This window comes from Aotus nancymaae, unplaced genomic scaffold, assembly GCF_030222135.1.
Source record: "Aotus nancymaae isolate 86718 unplaced genomic scaffold, 86718_ANA_hifiasm-v0.15.2.pri h1tg000188l, whole genome shotgun sequence".
Classification (NCBI taxonomy): Eukaryota; Metazoa; Chordata; class Mammalia; order Primates; family Aotidae; genus Aotus; species Aotus nancymaae.
In genome coordinates, this window is record NW_026988603.1 from 45561 (window position 1) to 70694 (window position 25134).

Consider the following 25134-nt stretch of genomic DNA (forward strand, 5'->3'; position numbering starts at 1 on the left):
AAAAATGAATGCAGAAAAGCACATAACTGTTGATTGATCATTATCATTACAGAGCATTCAGTTAGTGCTGCCATTCCAATGAGAGGTGAAACTTATCAATATTAGACATTCTTTAATTAAGAACAAGTAATCAGAAATAAAATAAGAATGAAAGAAAATAGGGAAATTATGTGTGAAAAAAATGTTAAAAATATATACCAGCAAGGCAGTCATTCTTATTAAGCCTATTCTCAGTTCTGGAACTTTGGTTTGGCATCTTGACATGGATTAGTACAAATAATGCTGAAATCAACATCAGAGAATTAATGGCGAGCTCCTATTGTCATTTCCCATCAGATGTAATAGCAAAGGTCACTATCTCCTGCAGAGAAAAGGGAAGGGAAGTAATTGTCATAGATAATTTGTAATGCTCTATGGTGGCTAAATTTCAGGTTGATTCTTCAGTAAATGTCCTTGCAATTATTTCAAATGGTGAGTAAAAATGACCACAGTTGAACACCATTAATAGCAAAGTCATACACCTGCATTGACAGTGTACATGAAGAGAATGAAATATGAAGAAAGCTATGAATAGTTGGAAATTAGGGGGGCAGTGCTTATTCCTGATGATTTTGGTTTGGCTAAAACAGAGCTGGTGACAAGGAAGGGTTTGTTGTGATGATTCTAGAAAGAGTGACTCTCAGAAAGATGAACTGGGGGCCCAAGAGAGGTTGATGTCAGGTACTCTTTAGGGACAAGGCTGGTGGTGAAAAATCGGGCCAATGAGGAAGGCTGGGCCACTCGGAGTCCCATGCCTTCCTCTGGCTTAATAATGAGGAGCTGGGAGGGCTGGTGGCAAGATGTGCTGATGAAAATCCTGGAGCTCCAGATTCTGATACGGGATACTGCTCTTCACTTACCAGGTGACTCTGGTGAGACAAGTCATTTGATCTCCCTGAGCCTGGGATTTTCTATCTGTTATGTGGCGTCAGTCTTTTCTGTCCTGTTAGCCTCCCATGTAGGGTTGTTGTGAGAATCTGTGCAACAAAGGGCCCTCTAAAAAAGTCTGCAAATATCTGCTTTAGTTGTCTTTTATTATTTGTTGGTAATAACGAGTCATGCAGTGGTTTATGCTGAAGCCTTGAGCTATATTAGGAAAAATCAATACAAGATGTATTGGGTTGGAGCCATGATAAGAGTAATAAATCTTGACAGCCTGCTGTTTGATCAAATTAATAATGCTTGAGAGAAGCATTGTGAAAATCTATGGGAGGGAAAAATCTAGAATGTGTTTGGGATGAGAGCTTTAGCCAATGTGGAAATTGAAAGACATCCAAGGAAGGTTAGTTATCATCCTGCTGCTGGTGGAGCAGTACACATGCACACACACACACACACACACACACACACAGACACACACAGACACACACAGACATGCACGTACACACGTGGATACATGGACACGTGCACACATGGACACGTGCACACAGACATACGCACACACATGTACATACACATACGCACATGGGTAACAGGCACCAGAATTTTTTCATTATAAAAGTAACATGCATTTATTATAAAGACTGTGAATTTAACAAGTCAGAAAACCATAAGGAAACCTTGATATTGAGTCTGTCATGTTTTCAGGCAGAGAAAACGAAGAACTTTGTCAGCCGAAGCCTCGTCATAGGAGACATCCTTTCCATGGCAGACATGGCCACAGGAGTGAAGGTGAGAGGCGTCAGGCACCTGCCCTGCACCAACTCATGCTCGCTTTGCATGCCAAGGAATGAAAACTGTAACTGCGTGAACTCTCTCAGTCTATATAGTGGCACAGGTGTTGGTAAAATGGCATACCTCAAACCCGTCCCTGGCTGCTTCTTTAACCATTATATCCTATCCTGTTTTTGTTTTTAATTTGCTTTTCTTCTTTGTACAGTTTTGTTACATTTGTGTCAATCAGTTATTTTCCTTTGTCTTAATTTTATAAAAACAGTATCATAATCCTTTGTCATTTTCTTTCTTCACTTGAATATTATTGCTAAGATTGATCCATATTGTTGTGTGTCCCTGTATTCACTAAATTTTAAAATAAAAAACCTTTTTATTTTGAAATAATAAAGCTCACAGAAAGTTACAAAAATAGTACATCAGGTCATGAGAACCCTTTAGTCATGGTGACATCTTATATAGCAGTAATGCGATGTAAAGCAGGAAATCAATATTAGTACAGCACTGTTAAATAGGACATAGATGCTATTCAGATTTCACTAGTTTTTACATGCACTTAATTTTGTGTGTGTGTGTGTGTGTATAGTTTTATGCAGTTTGACCCCATATGTAGATTCATGTAACCACTACCACAATCAAGATATAGAACTGGAGGGGTACGGTGGCTCATGCCTGTAATCTCAGTACTTTGGGAGGCTGAAGTGGGTGGATCACCTGAGGTCAGGAGTTTGAGACCAGCCTGGCCAACATGGTGAAACCCCGTCTCTACTGAAAATACAAAAATTAGCCAGGCGTGGTGGTACATGCCTGTAATCCCAATTACTTGGAAGACCGAGGCGGGAGAATCATTTGAACTCAGGAGGCAGAGCTTGCAGTGAGCCCAGATCATGCCATTGCATTCTAGCCTGGGGGACAAGAGTGAGACTTTGTCTCAGAAAAAAAAAAAAAAAAAAGAAAGAAAAGAAAAGAAAAAAGATATAGAACTGTTCCATCATTAGAAAGAAACTTCCTGGTGCTACCCCTTTACAGTTTCATTTGGCCTCCACTCTATCCCTGCCTTTTGGCAACCGCTAATCTGTTCTCCATCTTTATAGTTTTGCCATTTGGGGAATGACATAGCAATGGAAGAATGTTTTGACCACTGTGTAATATTCCTTTGTGTGATATACCACAGCATTTGTTCATCCACTTTCTGATGTTGTTTCCAGGATTTTGCTAATTTGAAAACTGCTGCTGTGAATACTCTTGTGTATGTCTGATGTTGAACATGGGTAAAATCTTTCCTTAGGTATTCAACTAGGAATGGAATTGCTAGTTACAGGATGAATGAATGCTTAAAGAGTAGTGTTAATCTATTCTTCAAAGTTAGTGCATCAATTCACATTCCTACCAACAGCATGTAATCGGATTCTGTAGATCCATATCCTCTCTCATACTTGGAATTCTTAGACTTCTCCATTTTTGGCAGATTTTTATAAAATAGCTTCTTATTGTCTTGAGGGAAGACAATTATCTTGCATGTTCCTGCTTACCAAGGATGGTGAACAAAATAGCTCAGGTGGGTGTGTCTCCTGCAGCCACTCATGCTGCCCAGGCCTTCCAGCAGAGAGTCATTCATGGGGGCCTCCTTTCCCTCCCTGGACACCACTGGGTCTCAAAATAATTTCTCATATCCAAACACCCAGTCCTGATGTCCCCAAAGAGGAAAAATTACAACTAGAACATGAAGACAAAATGATCAGACAAGAAGCCAGGTCAATTGGCAGTGAGTCCAATATGGTGGTGATTTCAGTTTGGTGTAGACATTGTCTATGGGTAGGTAGGAATTAAAAACAAAGGAATCTGTGAGTGCCATCTTGTGGGGGTGTGTCCACCATCAGGTTTTTCCAGGAAGACTAGGCTTTCTGTGATTTCAGCCAGGCATGATCTCTTCCCTCTTGGATGAGTTGGCTGTGGCTTTCAGAGAGAGCAGTTAGCTGAGATGCAACAGATAGATTCCCTCTCAGGAATACCAGAGGATCCTGGTCCAGACTCCTATGATCCCAGTTTGTGCTTTTACCATACTGCACCCCCACCCCACCCTGCCACCTACCTTCTCTTTAGCAGGCCTCTGTGGATTGTGACCATAGGGATAGCTCCACGGGTGGTGGCAGCTCTCTGGGTAGGGAGCCCTCTTCTCTGGTTTCCAGGGTCTTGCACTGAGCTTAGTCCAAGGAGCTGAAAAGGGAATGTCTGAATGAATGAGGGAAGGGGCAACCTGTGGCTTAAAGCAGACTTAAGAAGCATTGTAACCAATTGCAATGTGCGTATCCTATTTACATCTTGGTTCAAACAGCAAACTATCTGTTAAAAAAAAAATTGTGTGTCAGTTGGGGAAGTCTGAACATTGGACGTTTGATGATATTAGAGAGTGATTATTATATTTTTAGGTGGGATAATGATTTTAGGGCTATGTTTTAAAAAAGAATCTGTATCTTTTACGTATGTATTGGAAATATTCAGGGAAGACCTAATATGATGTCAGGGATAAACATCAGTATAGCCTGGGGTGTAGGAAGGGGAAAGTACATGGGGGTGGCTGGGGGGAGGGAGATGAAGAAAAATGGGCCATGCGCTGGCCATCTTTGAGTTCATTATATGCTTCTATTTTGTGTGATTTTTTTTCCATAATACATTTTTTTGAAAACTTCTGAGTATCCTAGAAGGAAATTGGCATGGACTTAAAGAAAAAGTTGTTTGAAATACTTCTGTGGTCACTCCACTCTCCTGTTTAAAACCTCTTTTTTCCCATTATGCTTTAGAAACATCCTCTAATCATTGTTGTTGCCTATGGGTCCTTGCAAGTGTGGCCCTGGTCATGTCTGTTCCACTGTCCCCTTCTTCTGGCTCCTTTTACCCACCTTTGGACCACTTGCTACCAGCCCTAGCTTGGTCTTTCCCCTCCTTCACCTGGCTGACCCCTATTCATTCTTCACGTCCCAGCTAAAGTGTCCTTCCCACAGGGATGCCCCTCTCAAGCCTGCAACTTGAGTCCCATCCACTTGCTGTCACCTGTCTTTGCTTTTTATGGTTTTCTGCCGTAACCTGTACCCATTTTGAATCTATGTATTTATTCATGGAATTACTTTATTTCTGTCACTACCACTAGAGGGAAAACTCCTTGAAAACTATAACCCTTACATTCTTGGTACTCATAAGTGTCAATATTTGAGTATTAAATATATACATAAAAACAAAACAATATGGTGGTTTCTCAAAAAGTAGGACGTAAAAATTACTGTGTAGCCCAGCATTGCACTAACTGGATACATACTCCAAAGAATTGAAAGTAGGGACTGCAATAAATACTTGTGTGCCAATGTTCATTGCAGCATGATTCACAATAGCTAAAAGCTGAAACAAGCCACATTTCCGTCAACAGAGGAGTGGATAAACAAAATGTGGTATATACACACAATGGAATATTGTTTAGCTATAAAAAAGAATGAAGTTCAGACACATACCACAATGTGGATGAACCTTGAAATCGTTGTGTGAAATAAGCCAGACATAAAAGGACAAATATATGAGTCTGCTTATATACAATATCTAGAATAGAAAAATTCATAAAGACAGAAGGTAGATTAGAGATAACGAGAGGTGGGAGGGAGGGGAGAATGGGAGTTATTGCTTAATAGGTACAGAGTTTTTGTTTGCAATGATAAAAATGTTTTGGAAACATTTGTGATGGTTGTACAACATTGTGGCTGTACTTAATGCCACTGAATTGTATACTTAAAAGTGGCTAAAATGGCAAACTTTGTACTATATATATTTTGCCACACATAAAAATAACAATCAAAAAATATTATTAACCCTGCTGTCCCACATATCGGTAATTGTAGGAGATTTTTTTTTTTTTTTTTTTTTGGAGCTTGGAACCCTAGACAATTAGAGGAAACTATAGATTGTGCAGCCCCCAGGAGGACTGTGGCTGTCTTTTCTACTGGTGATGGAGGAGATGCCAGGAGGGCATGTGCTGTGCTGGAAACAGATCCTGTGAGCTCTGGGTCAGTCAGGGGTTCCCCAGATGCTGCTGCCAGCTCAAGAGCCACTGTCTTTCACAGGAGCTAGCTGTCAATCTGAGGAAGAGGCGTCAACATCAATTTATCAAAATCAGCTATGCCCTGCATGTTCAAGCCCATTTTTTTTCTCTCTCTCTCTCGGTCTGTTTATCCAGTGGCTTTGCATTTCCCTAAGTACTTTGGACAAACTCATTTGTACTCACATAGTCAAGTGCTAGCAGGGCTGGGGGCTGACTCCAAGAGTGGCTCACAGCGACAGGGGTGAGCACACTAGCGAGGTACCAGGGAAAAACATTGTCTTTATTGGTGCTTTGAATCCCCACTCTAGCTTGTGAGCCAGCCCAAGTTTCCTGCCAAAAACATGGATGCAATCTGGAAGGACTCTAACTAAGGCTGAAAGAAACCAGTCATGCTTCCTTTCCTGCTTCTCTATGACTGTCTCCTTTCCCTTATTTGTTATTTTTTTCTTTGTGCATAATTGTATGGATTCTTTTTTTAATTGCATTTTAGGTTTTGGGGTACATGTGAAGAACATGCAAGATTGTTGCATAGGTACACAGGTGGCAATGTGATTTGCTGCCCTCCTCCCCTTCACCTATATTTGGCATTTCTCCCCGTGCTATCTCTCCCCAACTCCCCACCCACTGCTGTCCCTCCCCTATTTCCCCCCAACAGACCCCAGTGTGTAGTGCTCCCCTCCCCGTGTCCTTGTGTTCTCATTGTTCAACACCTGCCTATGAGTGAGAACATGCGGTGTTTGATTTTGTGTTCTTGTGTCAGTTTGCTGAGAGTGATGGTTTCCAGGTTCATCCATGTCCCTACAAAGGACGCGAACTCATCGTTTTTTATGGCTGTATAATATTCCATGGTGTATATATGCCACATTTTCCCTGTCCAGTCTATCATCGATGGGCATTTGGGTTGGTTCAAGGTCTTTGCTATTGTAAACTGTGCTGCAATGAACATTCGTGTGCATGTGTCCTTAGAGTAGAATGATTTATAATCCTTTGGATATATACCCAGTAACGGGATTGCTGGGTCAAATGGAATTTCTATTTCTAGGTCCTTGAGGAATCGCCACACTGTCTTCCACAATGGTTGAACTAATTTACACTCCCACCAACAGTGTAAAAGTGTTCCTATTTCTCCACATCCTCTCCAGCATCTGTTGTCTCCAGATTTTTTAATGATCGCCATTCTAACTGGTGTGAGATGGTATCTCAATGTGGTTTTGATTTGCATTTCTCTAATGACCAGTGATGGTGAGCATTTTTCATATGTTTGTTGGCCTCATGTATGTCTTCTTTTGTAAAGTGTCTGTTCATATCCTTCACCCACTTTTGAATGAGCTTGTTTGCTTTTTTCTTGTAAATCTGTTTTAGTTCTTTGTAAATTCTGGATATCAGCCCTTTGTCAGATGGGTAGATTGCAAAAATGTTTTCCCATTCTGTTGGTTGCCGAATCACTCTAATGACTGTTTCTTTTGCCGTGCAGAAGCTGTGGAGTTTGATTAGGTCCCATTTGTCTATTTTGGCTTTTGTTGCCAATGCTTTTCGTGTTTTGGTCATGAAGTCCTTGCCTATGCCTATGTCCTGAAGGTTTTGCCCAGATTTTCTTCTAGGGTTTTTATGGTGTTAGGTCTTATGTTTAAGTCTTTAATCTATCTGGAGTTAATTTTCGTGTAAGGTGTCTGGAAGGGGTCCAGTTTCTGCTTTCTGCACATGGCTAGCCAGTTTTCCCAACACCACTTATTAAATGGGGAATCCTTTCCCCATTGCTTGTTTTTGTCAGGTTTGTCAAAGATCGGATGGTTGTAGATATGTTGTGTTGCCTCTGAGGCCTCTGTTCTATTCCATTGGTCTATATCTCTGTTTTGGTACCAGCACCATGCTGTTTTGATTACTGTAGCCTTGTAGTATAGTTTGAAATCTGGTAGTGTGATGCCTCCCACTTTGTTCTTTTGGCTTAGAATTGACTTTGCTATGCGGGCTCTCTTTTGGTTCCATATGAAGTTTAAGGTGGTTTTTTCCAGTTCTGTGAAGAAGGTCATTGGTAGCTTGATGGGGATAGCATTGAAACTCTAAATTACGTTGGGCAGTATGGCCATTTTCACGATATTGATTCTTCCTAACCATGAACATGGAATGTTTCTCCATCTGTTTGTGTCCACTCTTATTTCGTTGAGCAGTGGTTTCTAGTTCTCCTTGAAGAGGTCCTTTACATTCCTTGTTAGTTGTATTCCTAGATATTTTATTCTCTTTGTAGCAATTGTGAATGTCAGTTCATTCTTGATTTGGCTCTCTTTAAGTCTGTTATTGGTGTATAGGAATGCTTGTGATTTTTGCACATTGATTTTATATCCTGAGACTTTGCTGAAGTTGCTTATCAGTTTCAGGAGATTTTGTGCTGAGACAATGGGGTCTTCTAGATATACAATGGTGTCGTCTGCAAATAGAGACAATTTGACTTTCTCCTTTCCTATTTGAATACCCTTTATTTCTTTTTCTTGCCTGATTGCTCTGGCTAGAACTTCCAGTACTATATTGAATAGGAGTGGTGAGAGAAGGCATCCTTGTCTAGTGCCAGATTTCAAAGGGAATGCTTCCAGTTTTTGCCCATTCAGTATGATATTGGCTGTTGGTTTGTCATAAATAGCTTTTATTATTTTGAGATACGTTCCATCAATACCTAGTTTATTGAGGGTTTTTAGCATAAAGGGCTGTTGAATTTTGTCAAAGGCCTTCTCTGCATCAATTGAGATAATCATGTGGTTTTTGTCTTTGGTTGTGTTTATGTGGTGAATTACATTTATAGACTTGTGTATGTTGAACCAACCTTGCATCCCCGGGATGAATCCTACTTGATCATGGTGGATAAGCTTTTTGATGTGCTGTTGCAATCAGCTTGCCAGTATTTTATTGAAGATTTTTGCATCTATGTTCATCATGGATATTGGCCTGAAGTTTTCTTTTCTTATTGAGTCTCTGCTGGGTTTTGGTATCAGGATGATGTTCGTCTCATAAAATGATTTGGGAAGGATTCCCTCTTATTGGATTATTTGGAATAGTGTCAGAAGGAATAGTTCCAGTTCCTCTTTGTATGTCTGGTCGAATTCAGCTGTGAACCCATCTGGACCTGGGCTTTTTTTGGGTGGTAGGCTCTTAATTGCTGCCTCAACTTCAGACCTTGTTATTGATCTATTCAGGGTTTCGACTTCTTCCTGGTTTAGGCTTGGGAGGAGGCCACTGTCCAGGAATTTATCCATTTCTTCCTGGTTTTCTAGTTTATGTGCATAGAGTTGCTTGTAATAATCTCTGATGATGGTTTGAATTTCTGTGGAATCTGTGGTGATATCCCCTTTATCATTTTTTATTGCATCTATTTGGTTATTCTCTCTTTTCTTTTTTATTAATCTGGCTAGTGGTCTGTCTATTTTGTTGATATTTTTGAAAAATCAGCTCCTGATTTATTGATTTTTTGAAGGGTTTTTTGTGTCTCTATCTCCTTCAGTTCTGCTCTGATCTTAGTTATTTCTTGTCTTCTGCTAGGTTTTGAGTTTTTTTGATCTTACTCCTCTAGCTCTTTCAATTTTGAAGATAGGGTGTCAATTTTAGATCTCTCCTTTCTTCTCATGTGGGCACTTATTGCTATATATTTTCCTCTAGAGACTGCTTTAAATGTATCCCAGAGTTTCTGGTATGTTGTGTCTTTATTCTCATTGGTTTCGAAGAACATCTTTATTTCTGCCTTCATTTCATTGTTTATCCAGTCAACATTCAAGAGCCAGTTGTTCAGTTTCCATGAAGCTGTGCAGTTCTGAGTTTAGTTTCTGAATTCTGAGTTCTAACTTGATTGCACCGTGGTCTGAGAGACTGTTTGTTATGATTTCCATTCTTTTGCATTTGCTGAGGAGTGATTTACTTCCAATTATGTGGTCAATTTTAAAGTAGGTGTGATGTGGTGCTGAGAGGAATGTATATTCTGTGGATTTGGGGTGGAGAGTTCTGTAAATGTCTATTAGGTTTGCTTGGTCCAGGTCTGAGTTCAAGTCCTGGATATCCTTGTTAATTTTCTGTCTCGTTGATCTGTCTAATATTGACAATGGGGAGTTAAAGTCTCCCACTATTATTGTGTGGCAGTCTAAGTCTCTTTGTAAGTCATTAAGAACTTGCCTTATGTATCTGGGTGCTCCTGTATTGGGTGCATATATATTTAGGATCGTTAGCTCTTCTTGTTGCATTGGTCCTTTTACCATTATGTAATGTCCTTCTTTGTCTCTTTTGATCTTTGTTGCTTTAAAGTCTATTTTATCAGAGATGAGAATTGCCACTCCTGCTTTTGTTTTGCTCTCCATTTGCTTAGTAAATCTTCCTCCATCCCTTTATTTTGAGCCTTTGTGTATCCTTGCATGTGATCTGGGTTTCCTGGATACAGCACACCAATGGGTTTTGGCTTTTTATCCAATTTGCCAGTCTGTGTCTTTTGATTGGGGCATTTAGTCCATTTACGTTTAAGGTTAATATTGTTATGTGTGAATTTGATACTGCCATTTTGATGCTAGCCAGCTGTTTTGCCCATTAGTTGATGCAGGTTCTTCATTGTGTTGATGCTCTTTACCATTTGGTATGTTTTTGGAATGGCTGGTACTGGCTTTTCCTTTCTATGTGTAGTGCCTCTTTCAGGAGCTCTTGTAAAGCAGGCCTGGTGGTGATGAAATGTCTGAGTACTTGCTTGTTCACAAAGGATTTTATTTTTCCTTCACTTATGAAGCTTAGTTTGGCTGGATATGAAATTCTGGGTTGAAAGTTCTTTTCTTTAAGGATGTTGAATATTGGCCCCTGCTCTCTTCTGGTTTGTAGGGTTTCTGCTGAGAGATCTGCTGTGAATCTGATGGGCTTCCCTTTGTGGGTAACCCGACCTTTCTCTCTGGCTGCCCTTAGTATTTTCTCCTTCATTTCAACCCTGGTGAATCTGACGATTATGTGCCTTGGGGTTGCTCTTCTTGAGGAATATCTTTGTGGTGTTCTCTGTATTTCCTGGACTCGAATATTGGCCTGCCTTGCTAGGTTGGGGAAGTTTTCCTGGGGAAATTTTCTAGCTTGGATTCATTCTCTTCGTCACATTCAGGTACACCTATCAAACACAGATTAGGTCTTTTCACGTAGTCCCATATTTCTTAGAGACTTTGTTCATTCCTTTTTACCCTATTTTCTCTAATCTTGCCTTCTCGTTTTATTTCATTGAGTTGATCTTCGACCTCTGATATCCTTTCTTCTACTTGGTTGATTCGGCTGTTGAAACTTGTGCATGCTTCACAAAGTTCTCGTGTTGTGTTTTTCAGCTCCATCAATTCACTTATATTCCTCTCTAAGTTGTCCATTCTCGTTAGCATTTCTTCAGATCTTTTTTCAAGGTTCTTAGTTTCTTTGCATTGGGTTAGAACATGTTCTTTTAGCTCACAGAAGTTTCTTATTACCCACCCTCTGAAGCCTGATTCTGTCATTTCATCACACTCATTCTCCATCCAGACTTGTTCCCTTGCTGGTGAGGAGCTGTGATCCCTTGTAGGAGGAGAGGTGTTCTGGTTTTGGGTGTTTTCATCCTTTTTGCGCTGGTTTCTTCCCATCTTTGTGGATTTATCCACCTGTCGTCTTTGTAGTTGCTGACTTTCAGATTGCGTCTCTGAGTGGACATCCCTTTTGTTGATGATGAAGTTATTTCTGTTTCTTAGTTTTCCTTCTAACAGTCTGGCCCCTCTGTTGTAGGACTGCTGAGGTCCACTCCAGGCCCTGCTTGCCTAGGGATCACCTGCAGCAGCTGCAGAACTCTAAGGGTTGCTACCAGTTTCTTCTTCTGCTATCTTTGTCCCAGAAGGATACCCGCCAAATGTCAGTCTGAGGTCTCCTTTATGAGGTGACTCTTTGGATATACGGGGGTCAAGGAGCTGCTTGAGGAGACAGTCTGTCCTTTATAGGAGCTCAAGTACTGAGCTGTGAGCTCTGTTGTTCATTCAGAGCTGCTGGGCAGGTACGTTTATGTCTGCTGCAGCAGAATTCATAAACCCCTTTTTTTTTCCAGGTGTTCTGTCCCTGGGAGTTGGGACTTTATTTATGAGTTTCCTTTGTGCTTCTGCCTTTTTTTTTTTTTTTTTTTCAGGGCTGCCCTGCCCAGCAAGGAGGTAGCCTAGTCACTGTCTGCCTGCGAGGTTTTGCTGAGCTGCTGTGGGCTCCGCCCAGCTGCTGTGTGAACTTCCCTGCCATCCTGTTTATATGGGTGTAGTTAGAACTGCCTCGGCAATGGTGGCCCACCTCTGTATTGGCGTACTCTCTCTGTAATGGCAGGTTGCCTCGGCAATGGCAGGCTGCCTCAGCAATGGTGGACTACCTCCGTAGTGGTGGAGTGAGTCGGTAATGGCGGATGCCGCTCCCCTACAGAGCTGGACCGTCCTGGGTTCAGCTGTGCTTGCTGTGAAACTCTTAGCCCAGAGTGTTTCCAATCGCAGTTTTTTTTTTTATGGGGGTGGGACCAGCCAAGCCTGATCACCTGGCTCCCTGCCTCAGAGCCTTTTTTTTTTTAAGTTGAACGGTCGACTCTCTCCCAGGTGTTCTAGTTGCCTGTTGAAATGGCACCGGGATCTGTGTGATTTCCTTTGCGGTGACCAACTGCGCCAGCTGAAACAGCGGTGCTGAGATTCGCGGCACATTTTTGCCTGGGAATCTCCTGGCCTGGCTCCCTGTTTCAGTCCCCTTTTTTTTAATCAGATGAATGAGCGACTCTGCCTTCCTAGAGCTTCACTGCTGGCTAAAAGGGGACCCAGTCCCGTTTACTCTGCGCCGGGAACCACTGTGCCGGGGCGCCGGCAAAACAGCCGCGCTGGCGACCCGTGGGGCTCCTCCGCCTGGGAATCTCCTGGTCTGTGGGCAATAAAAATCTGTCTGGAAATGCAGCGTCCACTCACCCTCTGCGCTTTCACTGGGAGCTGCAATCCTGAGCTGCTCCTAACCGGCCATCTTGGATCTCGCTCTCCTCCTTTCCCTTATTTGATTCATCCTACTATCTGTCTTAACCTTCTTGGACTGCCATAACAAAATACCATGGGCTGGATGGCTCCAACAGCAGAAATTTATTTTCCCACCTTTCTGGAGGCCGTAAAGTCTAAGATCGGGGTGCCAGCATGGTCAGGTTCTGGTAAGGGCTCTTTTCCTGCCTTGCAGACAGCCACCTTCTCATTGTGTCCTCATTGGTGGAGAGAGGTACTGGTCTTTTTTCCTCTTCTTTAAAGGCACTAATCCCATTATGGGAGTCCTACCCTCATGAACTCATCTAACCTTGACCATTGCCCAAAGTTTCCATCTCCAAATACCATCACATTAGGGTTAGGGCCTCAACATATGAATTTTGTGGGTAAAAAAATTCTGTCCATTTCTGGGTTCCCACTGTCTAAAAAAACACTTCCAGTTTTCTATTTGTGAAAATTTGCTCTTGGAATTAGGAGATCCTGAATACACTTGAAGTCTCTTTAGGAGACCCTTGTTGGACTGTTGTATAGGAATGGCCTGGCCTATTGCAGCCAGGAAGCCAGCTGGCTTCCTGCCCATGGGATAGACCTCACTGGTCCATCATGGCAGGGGGACACTCTGTAAAGATGGCATTGCTAATGCCCATTCATAGGCTGTGTGTTGATTTAGATCAGTAATGCCTACAAGGATCCCCATGCCAAGCCTCGCTAGTAGCAGGAGCTTCATAAGTGGTGGGGACTGTAACCTCCTGGGACGTGGCTGGGGACCCAGCCCCGCAGTCTTCCAGGTAGTAGCTCCGTTAGTGTGTTGAGGTGCAACCAGCCTGCCTTCCCAGCTCTAACCCACCAGATTTCCCTTCCATTTCAGGATGTCTCCTTTTACTTTTTATTCAGAAGCTAAGAAGCCCTGCCATAGTTCCGTCCTTTAGCCCCTGTGAACTATCCTGGCTACACCTCCCAGCCCTCAGCTAGCTTGCACTGTGGCCTCTGGAGGCTGCTGCCGACCCTCATTGGGCATATTACCTCAAATGCTCCATGTCATAGCTGTCCTTTTTCTTCCCTTGACAAGTGAGAAAGGAGAGAGGGCTTTCTCAAACAAGGTGGGTGCATGTTTGAAGTTGGAGTTTTCATTAGGCGTCTCCCCACCAACTCTACTTTTTCTCTCTTACCATTGATCTTTGCAGTCTCTCTCAGAGCAAATGGTCCTCTCTGTGTCCTGTTCCCTGAGGCCTGCTGGGGACAGGATGCTGGGTAGTCTGACAGGCATGCCACAAATGTCCTCCGAGAGGACACTTGTGACACTCCTATGTGATGGGTTGATGCCTACCTTCCATCAGCCTCAGTATTTCTGTTTTAAGGAGTCCATTCCCTCCTTCTGGCCCCTCCCAGCCCCTCCTCCAAGCAGTTCCACTGCAATCAATAGGTCCTCATCCTCCTGAAAACTCAGGTTACAGACCCAGGTGTCCTCCAGAGTCCTCTCTTTCCTTCTCCTCCCAAATCCATTCCACCAGCTCTGCCTCCAGAATCTCCCCCAAATCCCTCTACTTCCCCACTTCCCTGTCTGTCTCCTTCCTGGCCTGTGGGCTGGAGCCCATGCTTCTCCCAGGAGGCACCTGCTGAAAGCGTGTCAGGCTAGGGAGCTCTCCACTTCCAATCCCCAGGATCTCCACCTGCATTTGGCCTGGCTTGGTTGCATTACCTGCCATTCAGAGGATATGGATTTTGTGGGAAATGAACCCCACACTTTACCTGACTGTGTGGATTGAGGTCATGCAGACGCTGCCTCTGTCAACTGCTGTAGTTTCCTGCAAACTTACAGGTTCACTTCCACAGCCCAGGGTGCCAAGACATTTCATGCATGGGGCTTTCAAAATGTAGATAAAACACTCTAGGTTTTTTTTTTCCTCTTCCTGAAGAGAAGGAAAGGATTTAAAACCTAGAAAAGGAATATATTGTCAAGAGTGTATTAGACACCAGCCAAAGATATTTAGAGGTAGAAAACCTAACTTGTTTTAGTTTTAGAAAAATAGTTTTTAAGACTTAACTCCCCAAATAATGGTTTAGGGAAAAACATGTACCATTTGGTTGCTTCCATTTCCCGTGTTGGAATTAGTAATGCAATTTGCAGTGCCCGCAATGATTCTGTAGAGAAGTGAGCTGAGTCATCAGGGTGTGAATCATCTTCCCAGGATAATTTATGATTCTCCAAATGAAAAGCACTTCACATATCAGATGTGACTAGTGAAATTCATCTGTCCTGATGCCAGAGCATGTTAGCTGGTCCGAGCTGCTAGAATTGATCAAGTACCATTTCACAAAGTTAATACCAGGTCGTTCATACATATGGGGAATGAACAGAGAGCTCATCTAGATGAAGTGGCCCCAGGAAAAAAAAAGTCCACTCTAACCTTGCCTAAGCAAAAAAGGCAGTTATTGGCTGCTGTAATTTAAGAGTTTAGGGTGCAGCAGGCTTCAGGTCTGGGTGTGCAGGACCTGGTCTCTCTCATCTCTCTACTCTGCCTCCTTCCCCCAACCTGGTCCTCAAACTTTGGCGTCATTCACCAGTTCATGGCTATATGGCTCCAGGCTTCCATCCTCCAGATTCCATAGCATCACGAAAGAGGCCTTTTCTTTCACAATAGCTCAGCCTTGTGTCCTGGCTTGCACTTCAAATGGACCCACCCAGATCACGAATCCATCCTGAGAGCCATTGTCGGGCCAGTCCTGGGCTCCCAACTCATCCTAAAGCTGGGGGTGCTGTCAACATCACCCACAAACCACTTGGACAGATTGTAGGGGAGGAGGGCTCCCCAGGTGAAGATTAGGATTGTATAGCTAGGACAGGAAAGGAACTCTGACCTGCAGACACAGCAAATGTCCCTACATTCAAATTCTTCTGTCTTTGCAGTCAGTCACCCTGCTCCTTCCAAATGGCCCTGCTCAAGCCACTCTGCCTCTTCCTGTTTCTTTTCCTTCTCCTTCTCATCCTCATCCTCTTTCTCTTCCTCCTCCTTTTTGTCAGGGACACTTTTCCAGGATTCACAAAAGACCAGGCAGACTGGGCATGGTGGCTCATGCCTGTAATCCCAGCCCTTCAGGAGGCCGAGGTGGGAGGATTTCTTGAGCTCAGTAGTTTGAGACCAGACTGGGCAACATAGCAAGACTTCATCTCTACTAAAAATGAAAAAAAAGATAGCCAGGTGAGGTAGTGTGTGCCTGTAGTCCCTAGTCCCAGCTATTCAGGAGGCTGAGGCAGGAGGATCACTTGAACCTGGGAGTTTAACCATGCAACGTGAGCTGTGATCGTGCCACTGCTTTCCAGCCTGGGTGAAAAAGTGAGACCCTGTCTCTTAAAAAAAAACAAACTAAAAACCCACAAAAGACCAAGCAAAGGGCTTGGTGGTTGACTCACTGAATCCTCATGGCCACCATATGAAGCACTATTAGGCATTAGGCATCTTGGGTTTCAGCCTCAGTCCTGCCCACTTTCTGAGGGTGTGGCCTTGGGTAAGACACTTTCCCTCCATGAATCCCAGTTTCCAGAATTAAATTGTGATGATGACAGTTTCTCTCCACGGTTGTTGTGAGAGTCAACAAGCTTGTGTGTGTGTAGCTCAGTAAGCAAGTACTCTCACCATTTATTTTTCAGATGAGGAAGCCGAGGCTACTATGTCTTTGTCCAAGATCCTCCAGCCAGTGGGTAGCTGACCTGGTATTAGAACCCAGGGCACTCCTCCCAAGCTGTGTGCCTGCTCGTTTTGCAGCATCGCCTCTTCCATTCTGTCTTCCTGAAAGGAAACGCTGTTTCTCATAGCAGGACTCACCTCCGCAGACAGGGGTCAGCATCAAGGGTCATTGCACATGCACTTGTTACATGTCTTCTCCCTCAGGCCCCAAGCTAGATCCTGAGAGGACAAAACAGAATTGTTCTGTGTTTCAGAGCTTTCATTTGATGGGGGGATCTGGGAGGCCTGAGGATAGAGGACTGACTTTCTGTGGACTTGGGAGGGCCTCTCCAGGAGAGTGACTCATGAGCCACATCTGCAGAGAGAAACTGGAGCTCACCAGGCAGAGAAGAGGAAGGGCAAAGAAGCATGCCACTTGCAGGGCTTACGTAAAGCACAGGGAGCTGAATAGCTGCTTCCTGAGGAGTTTGGCCATGGATTTAATTGTCTTTAGATTGTTGCCTGTTGCTAATGATGGTTTGTATTGCCCTTGTTTCCAGTGTGGAATAATTTATTGGCTATTTGGTGGTGCTATCAGGAATCTCGGCAGCCCTGAACATGTTACTAAGTGGTTTCAGCCACTCCAGGTATGATGTTTTCCTCCATATTGGTCTTCTATGGAAAGCCTTAAAAATATGTAGTAGATAGATATGCATATGTATGTGTTTGAAGAAAAACAAAATAAAACAATTTCTGTCATCAAAAATCTTGTTGAGAATGAAAATTCCAAGACTATCTTTTTTGTATTGCATTGAGCCTATCATGTTGTTAAACTCACATTCGCTATCATCAGACTGTGTTTTAATAATTTTCTCCAACCCACCTCTCTCTCTCTCACCATCTTTCTTAATGGTCTGGGAGATCTGCATTTGGAGCAACTGTCAGACCAGCTAATTCCCTTCTAACATCTGGTAAACTACAGGAGCAGAAATACACTGGGATGTTTGCAACGACCAAGAGGGGCCATGGGAGCAACGTGAGAGGGATCCAGACTGAAGCCACCTTTGACCTCTCTGCCCAGGTGAGGAATCTGTCCTTCTCCTGCCGTCCACGGCAGCAGAAAACCTGAACAGAACCAGATCTCCTTCTTTCTGTGTCCAGCTTCACACTCTCTGTGTGTGCTTTTTGGCCAAGAGAGCTGAGATTCAGAGTAAATGTCTATGTGTTTTAATAGAGGTGGATATGTGCTCAGCCATCATGAACCCAACACCAGCCAACATTTATATGGTACGTTTGAGGCACTGGGCACTGCTCCAACACTTTATGTGCACTTGTGAATGTAATCCCTTGTCATAACTCCAAGAGAAGAACACTAAAGCCATTTGGTTAGCCTTTCCTAACAGTAGCAGGAAAGGACTGGAGGAGAAGCCTTTGCTGGTTCTCTCCATTGTGCCATGTGTCAGGAGGGCACAGACTGTGCTGGGGCTGCCTTAGCAGGAGCTGAGTCGTCTGTACTGGGATCATGTGCTGTCCCTCACCTTGACCTGCACTGACATTTTACATGACAACAGAAACAAGAGTGGCACCAAACAATCTGACTGTTCTACCTTTACTACGTGTGGTCAGTGCTAAGGTTTTTCCTTTTCATTCTTTTCTTTCTCTTCCTTTCCTTTTCTTTGTTTTTCTTCCTTTCCCTTCCCTTCTTGATAATTAAAAAGATGTTAACTAAGTCTCTCTACGCTGCTATCTCTGTCCATAGTGGATCACAACGTACCGTGGGGACGCTGCTCTGTAACCCTCATGCCCATCTCTTTAACTCCTACAGCCACCTCCCACCCCACCGCCAACCATGGAAAAAGAAAGCACCTGTGTACTTATCTCACTCTTCTTTATAGTTTCTTGCTTAATATTGGGTGTTCCTAAGAATTACAAAGGGATAAATACATGTTGAGGTTCTTTCTAGAAATGAGGCTGTGTCAGTCTGGGTGTGCAAGCACGTGCCTGAGCGTGGCTGCAGGTGCTGCCTGGCTATGCAGCTGCTCCGCTCTGTCTGTTCTTTGTTTTTGCAGTTTGTCCTTGAGTGTGTGGATTTTTGTTAGCAGAGTTTCCTGACCCACGAATGCTGGTTGGAGGTGGCCAGTGTCTGGAATGATGGATTCAGGGGCGGGGTGTACTGGAGGATACCCTTCTTTTCCTCCTGCTCTGATGTTAGTTCTCTCCAAAAGCCATGATGTCCAAGATCATCGTAAGAACAAGAATAAGCACTGCCCTGCACTGACCACTCGCGAAGCACCATGCTCTGTAGGAAACTCCTTCTGTGTAGTATTGTTTCCTTGCAGCAACAGTCCCAGAAGTGCAACATTAAACTGACCCTGTTAACTGAGCATGGATATGCCAGGCACTAGGCTAAGCAGTCCATTTGTAACATCATTTCAAATGTTCTGTAATCTTATAAAAAGATATTATTGTCCCTACTTTACAGATGGGGAAACGGAGGCTCACAGAGGTTAAGCAGCTGACTCTGGCTATGCAGTTAATGAGTAAGCTAGGTTCGGGTGGGACTGCCCTCGGCAGCCTGGCTTTTCTGCCAGTGGTGACTGACCTAACATCCTTTGGCTTTTGGCTGGCCAATTTTTTTCACTCTCCCAAAGCCATGGTATTGAGGTCACCTTGCTGTCATCGACAGGGGAAAACACCCACTGCTCTTATTTATTTGTTTCTTTTTACAATTATTGCTTTTTTCACAAAAATAATTTCCTGCGCTGGTCCCATTTTCCCCAAACAGCATAAATGACTTAGCTACCTGGAGTGCCTCAGCAGCTGCCACTGTCTGACAGGGGACCTGCAAAGTTGCAATCATAATGACGAGGGGCCTCTGGTGAACACTGTCTCCTGTGGGGCTGGGAGAGAGAACAATCCCATCATAAGCTCATGCCTCCGAGAACTGACGTAGCAGGGAATGGATTTCTCCCTTCATTGGGCTCTGTGTTTTCCCCTTCATTTCCCTTTCAAAATGCCGGAGTGTATTAAATAAGTGTTCTCTTCCCCAGGGATCATTTAAACCTCTTACATATTTTGGTTTTTCATTCCTGTGGGTTGGTTGTTTTACATTTATTTTTGGGAGGTAGATTGGGAGTAGTATGGATAGTTTAGACATCAGAGACAGTTTTATTTTTATACTTTACTCTAAATAGCCTAAATAAATGAGGTTATGAACTCTCTGGCCAAAGGCATCATTTTCAGTGCCTACAACACTGACCATTTTGCTTCAACAAATAATTACAGAAACTGACACACATGGTGTGCATTATTTAGATGCAGCTTTAACACCAGGGTTTTGGCTGATGCAAACTTTCCAAAGCAAGCATTTTGCCAGAAATGACAAATCTCCTTTCCCAGGGTGCAGCAGATGTTTATAGGGACGGGTGACCTCTTGCTCCCTTCCCCATCCCACCACATCTTTTCTGCCAGTCCAGTGTTTCCTCTGCCACTTTCCTTTCTTACCCTGGGTGTAAGCATGCCCCCACCCACATGGGTTGTATTTTTGTTACTGTTAATTTTCACTGCACTCTGCCTCAAGTAATGCCTCTCTTTGAGAAGCCCTGGCTGCCCTGATAAGACAAGGATGGCCTCCAGAGACTTCTCTTAAAAAGATTCAGCATGTCCATTTATGTTTCTGAAAGGCCCTTGCACATGTTAAAAGTTTCCCTGTGCAAACATATTTCAGAGAATGTTTTCTTAGGCTTCAAGACTGTATTTCTTGGCCAGCGGGAAAGTGTTGTCTATATACTTTATAGTCTGAAATCTGAGATAATCTTGCATGATCAATAACTTGTTGATTTAGTTCAGTCACATCTTCAATATTGTCAACTCCAATTAAATGTGCAGTTCCACTCTCTACCATTTCCTCTGGGATCCCAAATTGCCCCAGGTGCCCTGTATTCAGAGCTGGCAGCAGGGCCATTTCCTTTTTGGCAAGAGGCTTAAAGGTAACCCAGGTGGCAAGGGAGATTGGGAAGAGCCAAGAAGTGAGGGGGAGCATTTCCACTGTGACCTTTGTATCGGCTTCCAGAGCATAGGAAAAAGAAGATGGAGTTTTGAGCCGAGCCTGAGAACAAAACCCTTGCATTTTCTTCCTGCTTCTTTATGACCAGTGTTAGTTTCAGACTGTTTTGAGCTGGAATTCTTGGACATATTCAGAGACAAACTGCATGGTACATTCTAAAATTTTTCCCTCCTAAGAAAGAGACTCATTTACAAGTTCTTCTGTTTTAGGAGCTTGAACATGTGAACCTCTTTTGGGAAACTTTAATTATGATATACATTGGTCAGGAAAAGAGAGAGGCATTTTCAAAGGAGTAAACGAAGGATTTCTTATTATAAAAATAAAAATTGTTTGGGCTGATACTCTAAGCAATGGTAGGAATAAGTCATGGCTGTCTATCAATCTTACTGTATCCAAGCATACAGTTTTGGCCTTTGATTACTTGATTTTCATTTAAACAAAGACCCATGTCATGGAGGCAGGAAGGTTCGGAGCCTGGGAAAGAGTGAGGAGCCAACTGATTTGCCCAGAAGGAGTGAACACCAGTAGACAAAATGCAACTCACAGATGTGGACCCTGGGACAAGCCATCTAAGGGCCCAGATCATTGGATGTTCCATCCTTTCTTAGAAATCTTGCAGGTCGGGTGAGGGGTGTGGAGAGCTGAGCATAGACCACCAGGGCTTTCTGAGGTTTTGGTGTTAGATGATTTAAAGGTCAAAACTTTGCTATGAAGAAGTCTAGAGAGATAACTGAAGAAAGATTTTGTACATTAAAGCCAGGTAGGCTCAGCCAAATAGCACACGTCAGCCCGGTATTATAAAGAAGAGAGGCTGGGAGGGAGAGAACAAACACCTTTTAAAGATTGAAAATTGGCAACTTATTTTCTGGACTGGATTGTTCCTTGAAAAATCACTTTAATCTCCAGCCATTTTCAAAGTTGCAGTGGAGGTGAAATAAGTGAATTGAGGTGATAGCACAGCCAGCCGCATTGGTTTCACGACCTGGAGCCAGGTGACCTTCCCGTTGTCTTCTCTTTTGCTGTGAAATTCCCTGAAAACGGCACCCTGGACGGTGTGGGTCTGTTTTCACAGTTTTCATTGCCTTGAGCCAGAGAGTTGAAATGATCCATGGGAAAGGAAACACTGTTGCTCTGCTGTTTCTGTGTAGGAGTTTGTAATTGACACGCCATGTGAAGATGCCGAGAAGATGTATATCGGAAACGCCATGTATGGAAATTATGCAGCTGTCTTTGCCCAGCTCATCATAGATGGAAGATCTCAAGGTTTGTCGCCAACATAGACAACTAGAATAATTATCTTCACTAGTATTATTTACCAGTGAAAACCCATTTCGCAAAGTTGCTTTTGTCTTGTAAATAATTCAGTACTAACTTTATCTCCTAAATATGCATGAAGAAATTTATCTGACATTATACGCTCTCATGTGTGGTGCACAGTTGTAGAACTGAATGAGTTTGAGGATCACAGAAATTTTATACCATTCCAGGAAATGAGTAAAGCTATAGGAAGGAGAGGTTAATAATGATCTCTGTGTCTTTCTTAGGGCCCCACTGTTTCATCGTTCCTGTCTGGGATGAAAATGGAAGATTGTACCCAGGAGTGACAGCTATTGATATGACATACAAGGAGGGTGAGTTTCCAGGTGACCCCTCTCCTTTGCTCACCCTTCCTACCTGCTTCCCACCCTACTCAAGGAGACTGACCTACCTTATATCACTGAGACAGTGAGCGTGGAGAAAGCTTCCCCAGGGAAGATGTCTGGATTTTGAAGCCTCCTGAAGTCTTTTATGTAGAACTGTTCAGGAATGTTGCAGATTGTCTTTTATGAATGTGCATTAGTCTGTTTTCCCCCAGCTTCTCAAATTTCCCAGTAACGAGGCAGTTTTGCCCACAACGCTGTTCTATCTTCTCTCTCCTTAGACTTGGGGGCTCTCAGAGGGGTGGCTGCAGCTCTCTTCTTTGCACCCCTGGCCACCTATTTTAGGAGCTTAAACATATGTGCTTATGAGGCCCTTGATGAATCCTAATGACTAATTCAGTGCCTTAGTTTGCTAGGGCTGTCGTACCATTAACTGGGGGGCTTAAACAATAGAAGTGTATTGTCTCACAGTTTTGGAGGCTGGAAATCCAAAACGAAGGTATCAGCAGGGTTGGTTCTTTCTAAGAATGGTGAGGGAATGATTTGTTCCAGGACTCTGTCTTTGGCTGGTAAATGGTTGTCTTCATGTTAACCTGGTGTTCTCCCTCTGTGCGTATCTGTCTCCAAATCGCCCCATCTTACCAAAGACAGAAGTCATTTAGATTAGAGCCCACCCCAATGACCTCATTTTAATTTGACCACATCTGTAAAGACTCTATCTTCAAATAAGGTCACATACACAGGTATAAGGGTTAGGTTTTCAACACATGGATACGATTTTACCCATAGTGCTTGGTGAGATCAGGACATGCCTGTATGCTCCAACGACTACTCATAGTCAAGGTCAAGCCAAGCCAAGGAAGGGAGTCTGAGAGAGAAGAAAAAAAAAGAGAAGGAAAAGCAGGAAGAGAAGAGGGAAGAAGTGGCCCATCCTTTGGTGAAAGGGACAGTCCCATCCTGGCCCTTAGTGCTTACTGCCCACTGCCACAGCTGCAGGCATGGCTGTAGGTGGGTTTGTGAGGGTTTTAGATGTCTCTTCCAGGGGTGACCGAGGCCCTGGCTGGGCTGGGCTCCTTGAAAGTGCCTTGCATGTCAAACATTGCTGAGAGCAGAGCAGTAGGACGAGCTCTGTGAAGTTGTGCTAGACATTGAAAACACTGGCAACAGCAGAAAGTCTCTGGTGTCCTTGTAAGCTGCTAAATGCAAGTATGTCCTTGTCAAGGGGTGAAGTTCTAAATAAAGACATTTGCTAAAGACAGATTGTTTTCCCTTAGATTCGATCTCTGTAAGTTTTCCCAAAGAGAAGACCCCAGACTCTGGCAGGCGTCTTTAGGAAATGTGTCTGCCAGATTTCAGGACCACCTCCGCCCCCCGCATTGCTTCTCCCACTTCCTGCTGTCCTTGTGGCTATTTTCCCTTGTCTTGTAGGCATTTGCTGTCACCAATTTGCTCTGTGTGCGGATGAGAGAACACTGGGAGGGAGGAGGGATTTGGGCACTTGTTCCCCATTCCTGGGGAGAGCAAGCCTGCTTCCCTGCTTCTGTCTTCAGCTTACCATTCTTTCAGTTGCTTGGAACTCTCCCTTTCTTAATCACAGTCACTGCTTGGGAGGTAGGTGTGCATCCTCCATATCCCCAAAGCACGCAGGCTGCACAGAAGGAAAGCCCATTCTCCATTCTCCTCATTCTTGCTAGAGAGGAAGGGTCCAGGCTGGTGGGAGAAACAGGCATAGCTCATCAAGGAAACAACATCCCCATGCCCACCCAAAAGGAAAAAGCACCAACAATTCTGAAAGTGAAATAAAGGGCTTTGTATTTTAGTGGAGACAGATGTGGGAAGTGGTAGGGAAAATACTTCTGATGCCGCATAGATTCCCCCTTTCTATTCTTTCCAGGTCTGCATGGTGTGGACAATGGGATTTTAATATTTCACAAGGTTCGGATACCCGGGGAGAACCTGCTGGACAAGTGAGTAGTTTCGCCTTAACTCAGGTCTATGGTGCAGATGATCTCACTGATCTCCAAAGTTGGCTTGGTTCTTGGGTCTCATGGGCTGCATGTTTGGGCTGTTTTCCCATAACCACCCTTACAGGGTTGTTGACAACTAATTGGAAAAGATAGATCTGCAGATAGAAAAAAATGTAAAATTAGTCAACATGCTATTGTCCAGACAGAATGACTGTTACACTTTAATATACAACTTTCCAGACTTTTCTCTATGCCCATATGTCTAAAGAGATGTCAGATTTTTACTAAACAAGATCCACTTCTAGATTCTATTTGTAAAATAATCCGTAATTTCCATTTAACATTATATAGCAAATGTTTTTATCTAACGCTAGGAACACACATGCATTATTATCTTTAGTACCACGATGATAGACTGTTAAATAAATGCTTTACGAGTTATATAATCACTTTCTTATTGTTGGGCATTTAGGTTTTTTCCTTTTTTTTCTGCTAATTATAAACAGATGGGTGCTATTGCTTCCTTTGTGAGTGGTAGGGGATAAGGCACTTTCAGCTTCCAGGTGTGTTCTGGAAGTGGAGCTCTAGGGGTTAATGATGTTCTTTACAGAAGCTAAGAAACACCAAGTACCTTTAATTTTCTCAGCAGCATTTCACACATCCAATAAAAATCCTGAGCCATAGTCATGTTAAATCGGTGACGAAGCCAGCAATCAGCGTGCACACAACCAGCTGTCTTCCTGCCTCCCTATGGATTTTCCTTGAATGCTTTACTCTTTTTTGTTACCAGTAGATAAATATTGTAGTGGATGCCAAAAGCTTAAGAAAATTGTATGGGAAAAAGTCTTAAAATGATTGGTACAACAAACCCCATGACACAAGTTTACCTGTGTAACAAACCTGTACTTGTACTGCTGAACTTAAAATAAAAGTTAAAAAAAATGGAGGATAAAGAAGTAGAGGATAGAATAGTGGTTACCATAGGCTGGGGAAGGTAGGAAGGA

The 25134-nt window shown here is 43.3% G+C and overlaps 1 protein-coding gene across 1 annotated transcript in view; it reads left to right on the forward strand.

The window, feature by feature from the left end:
* The window catches only part of LOC135273007 (uncharacterized), a 77284-nt gene that overhangs the window by 16695 nt on the left and 35455 nt on the right, over positions 1-25134 (forward strand). Inside the window, exons 7-12 of the mRNA XM_064371812.1 lie at positions 1562-1710; positions 17018-17104; positions 17440-17538; positions 21672-21786; positions 22068-22154; positions 24058-24130. Coding sequence (XP_064227882.1) covers positions 1562-1710; positions 17018-17104; positions 17440-17538; positions 21672-21786; positions 22068-22154; positions 24058-24130 — 610 coding nt within the window. The remainder of the gene's footprint in view (positions 1-1561; positions 1711-17017; positions 17105-17439; positions 17539-21671; positions 21787-22067; positions 22155-24057; positions 24131-25134) is intronic.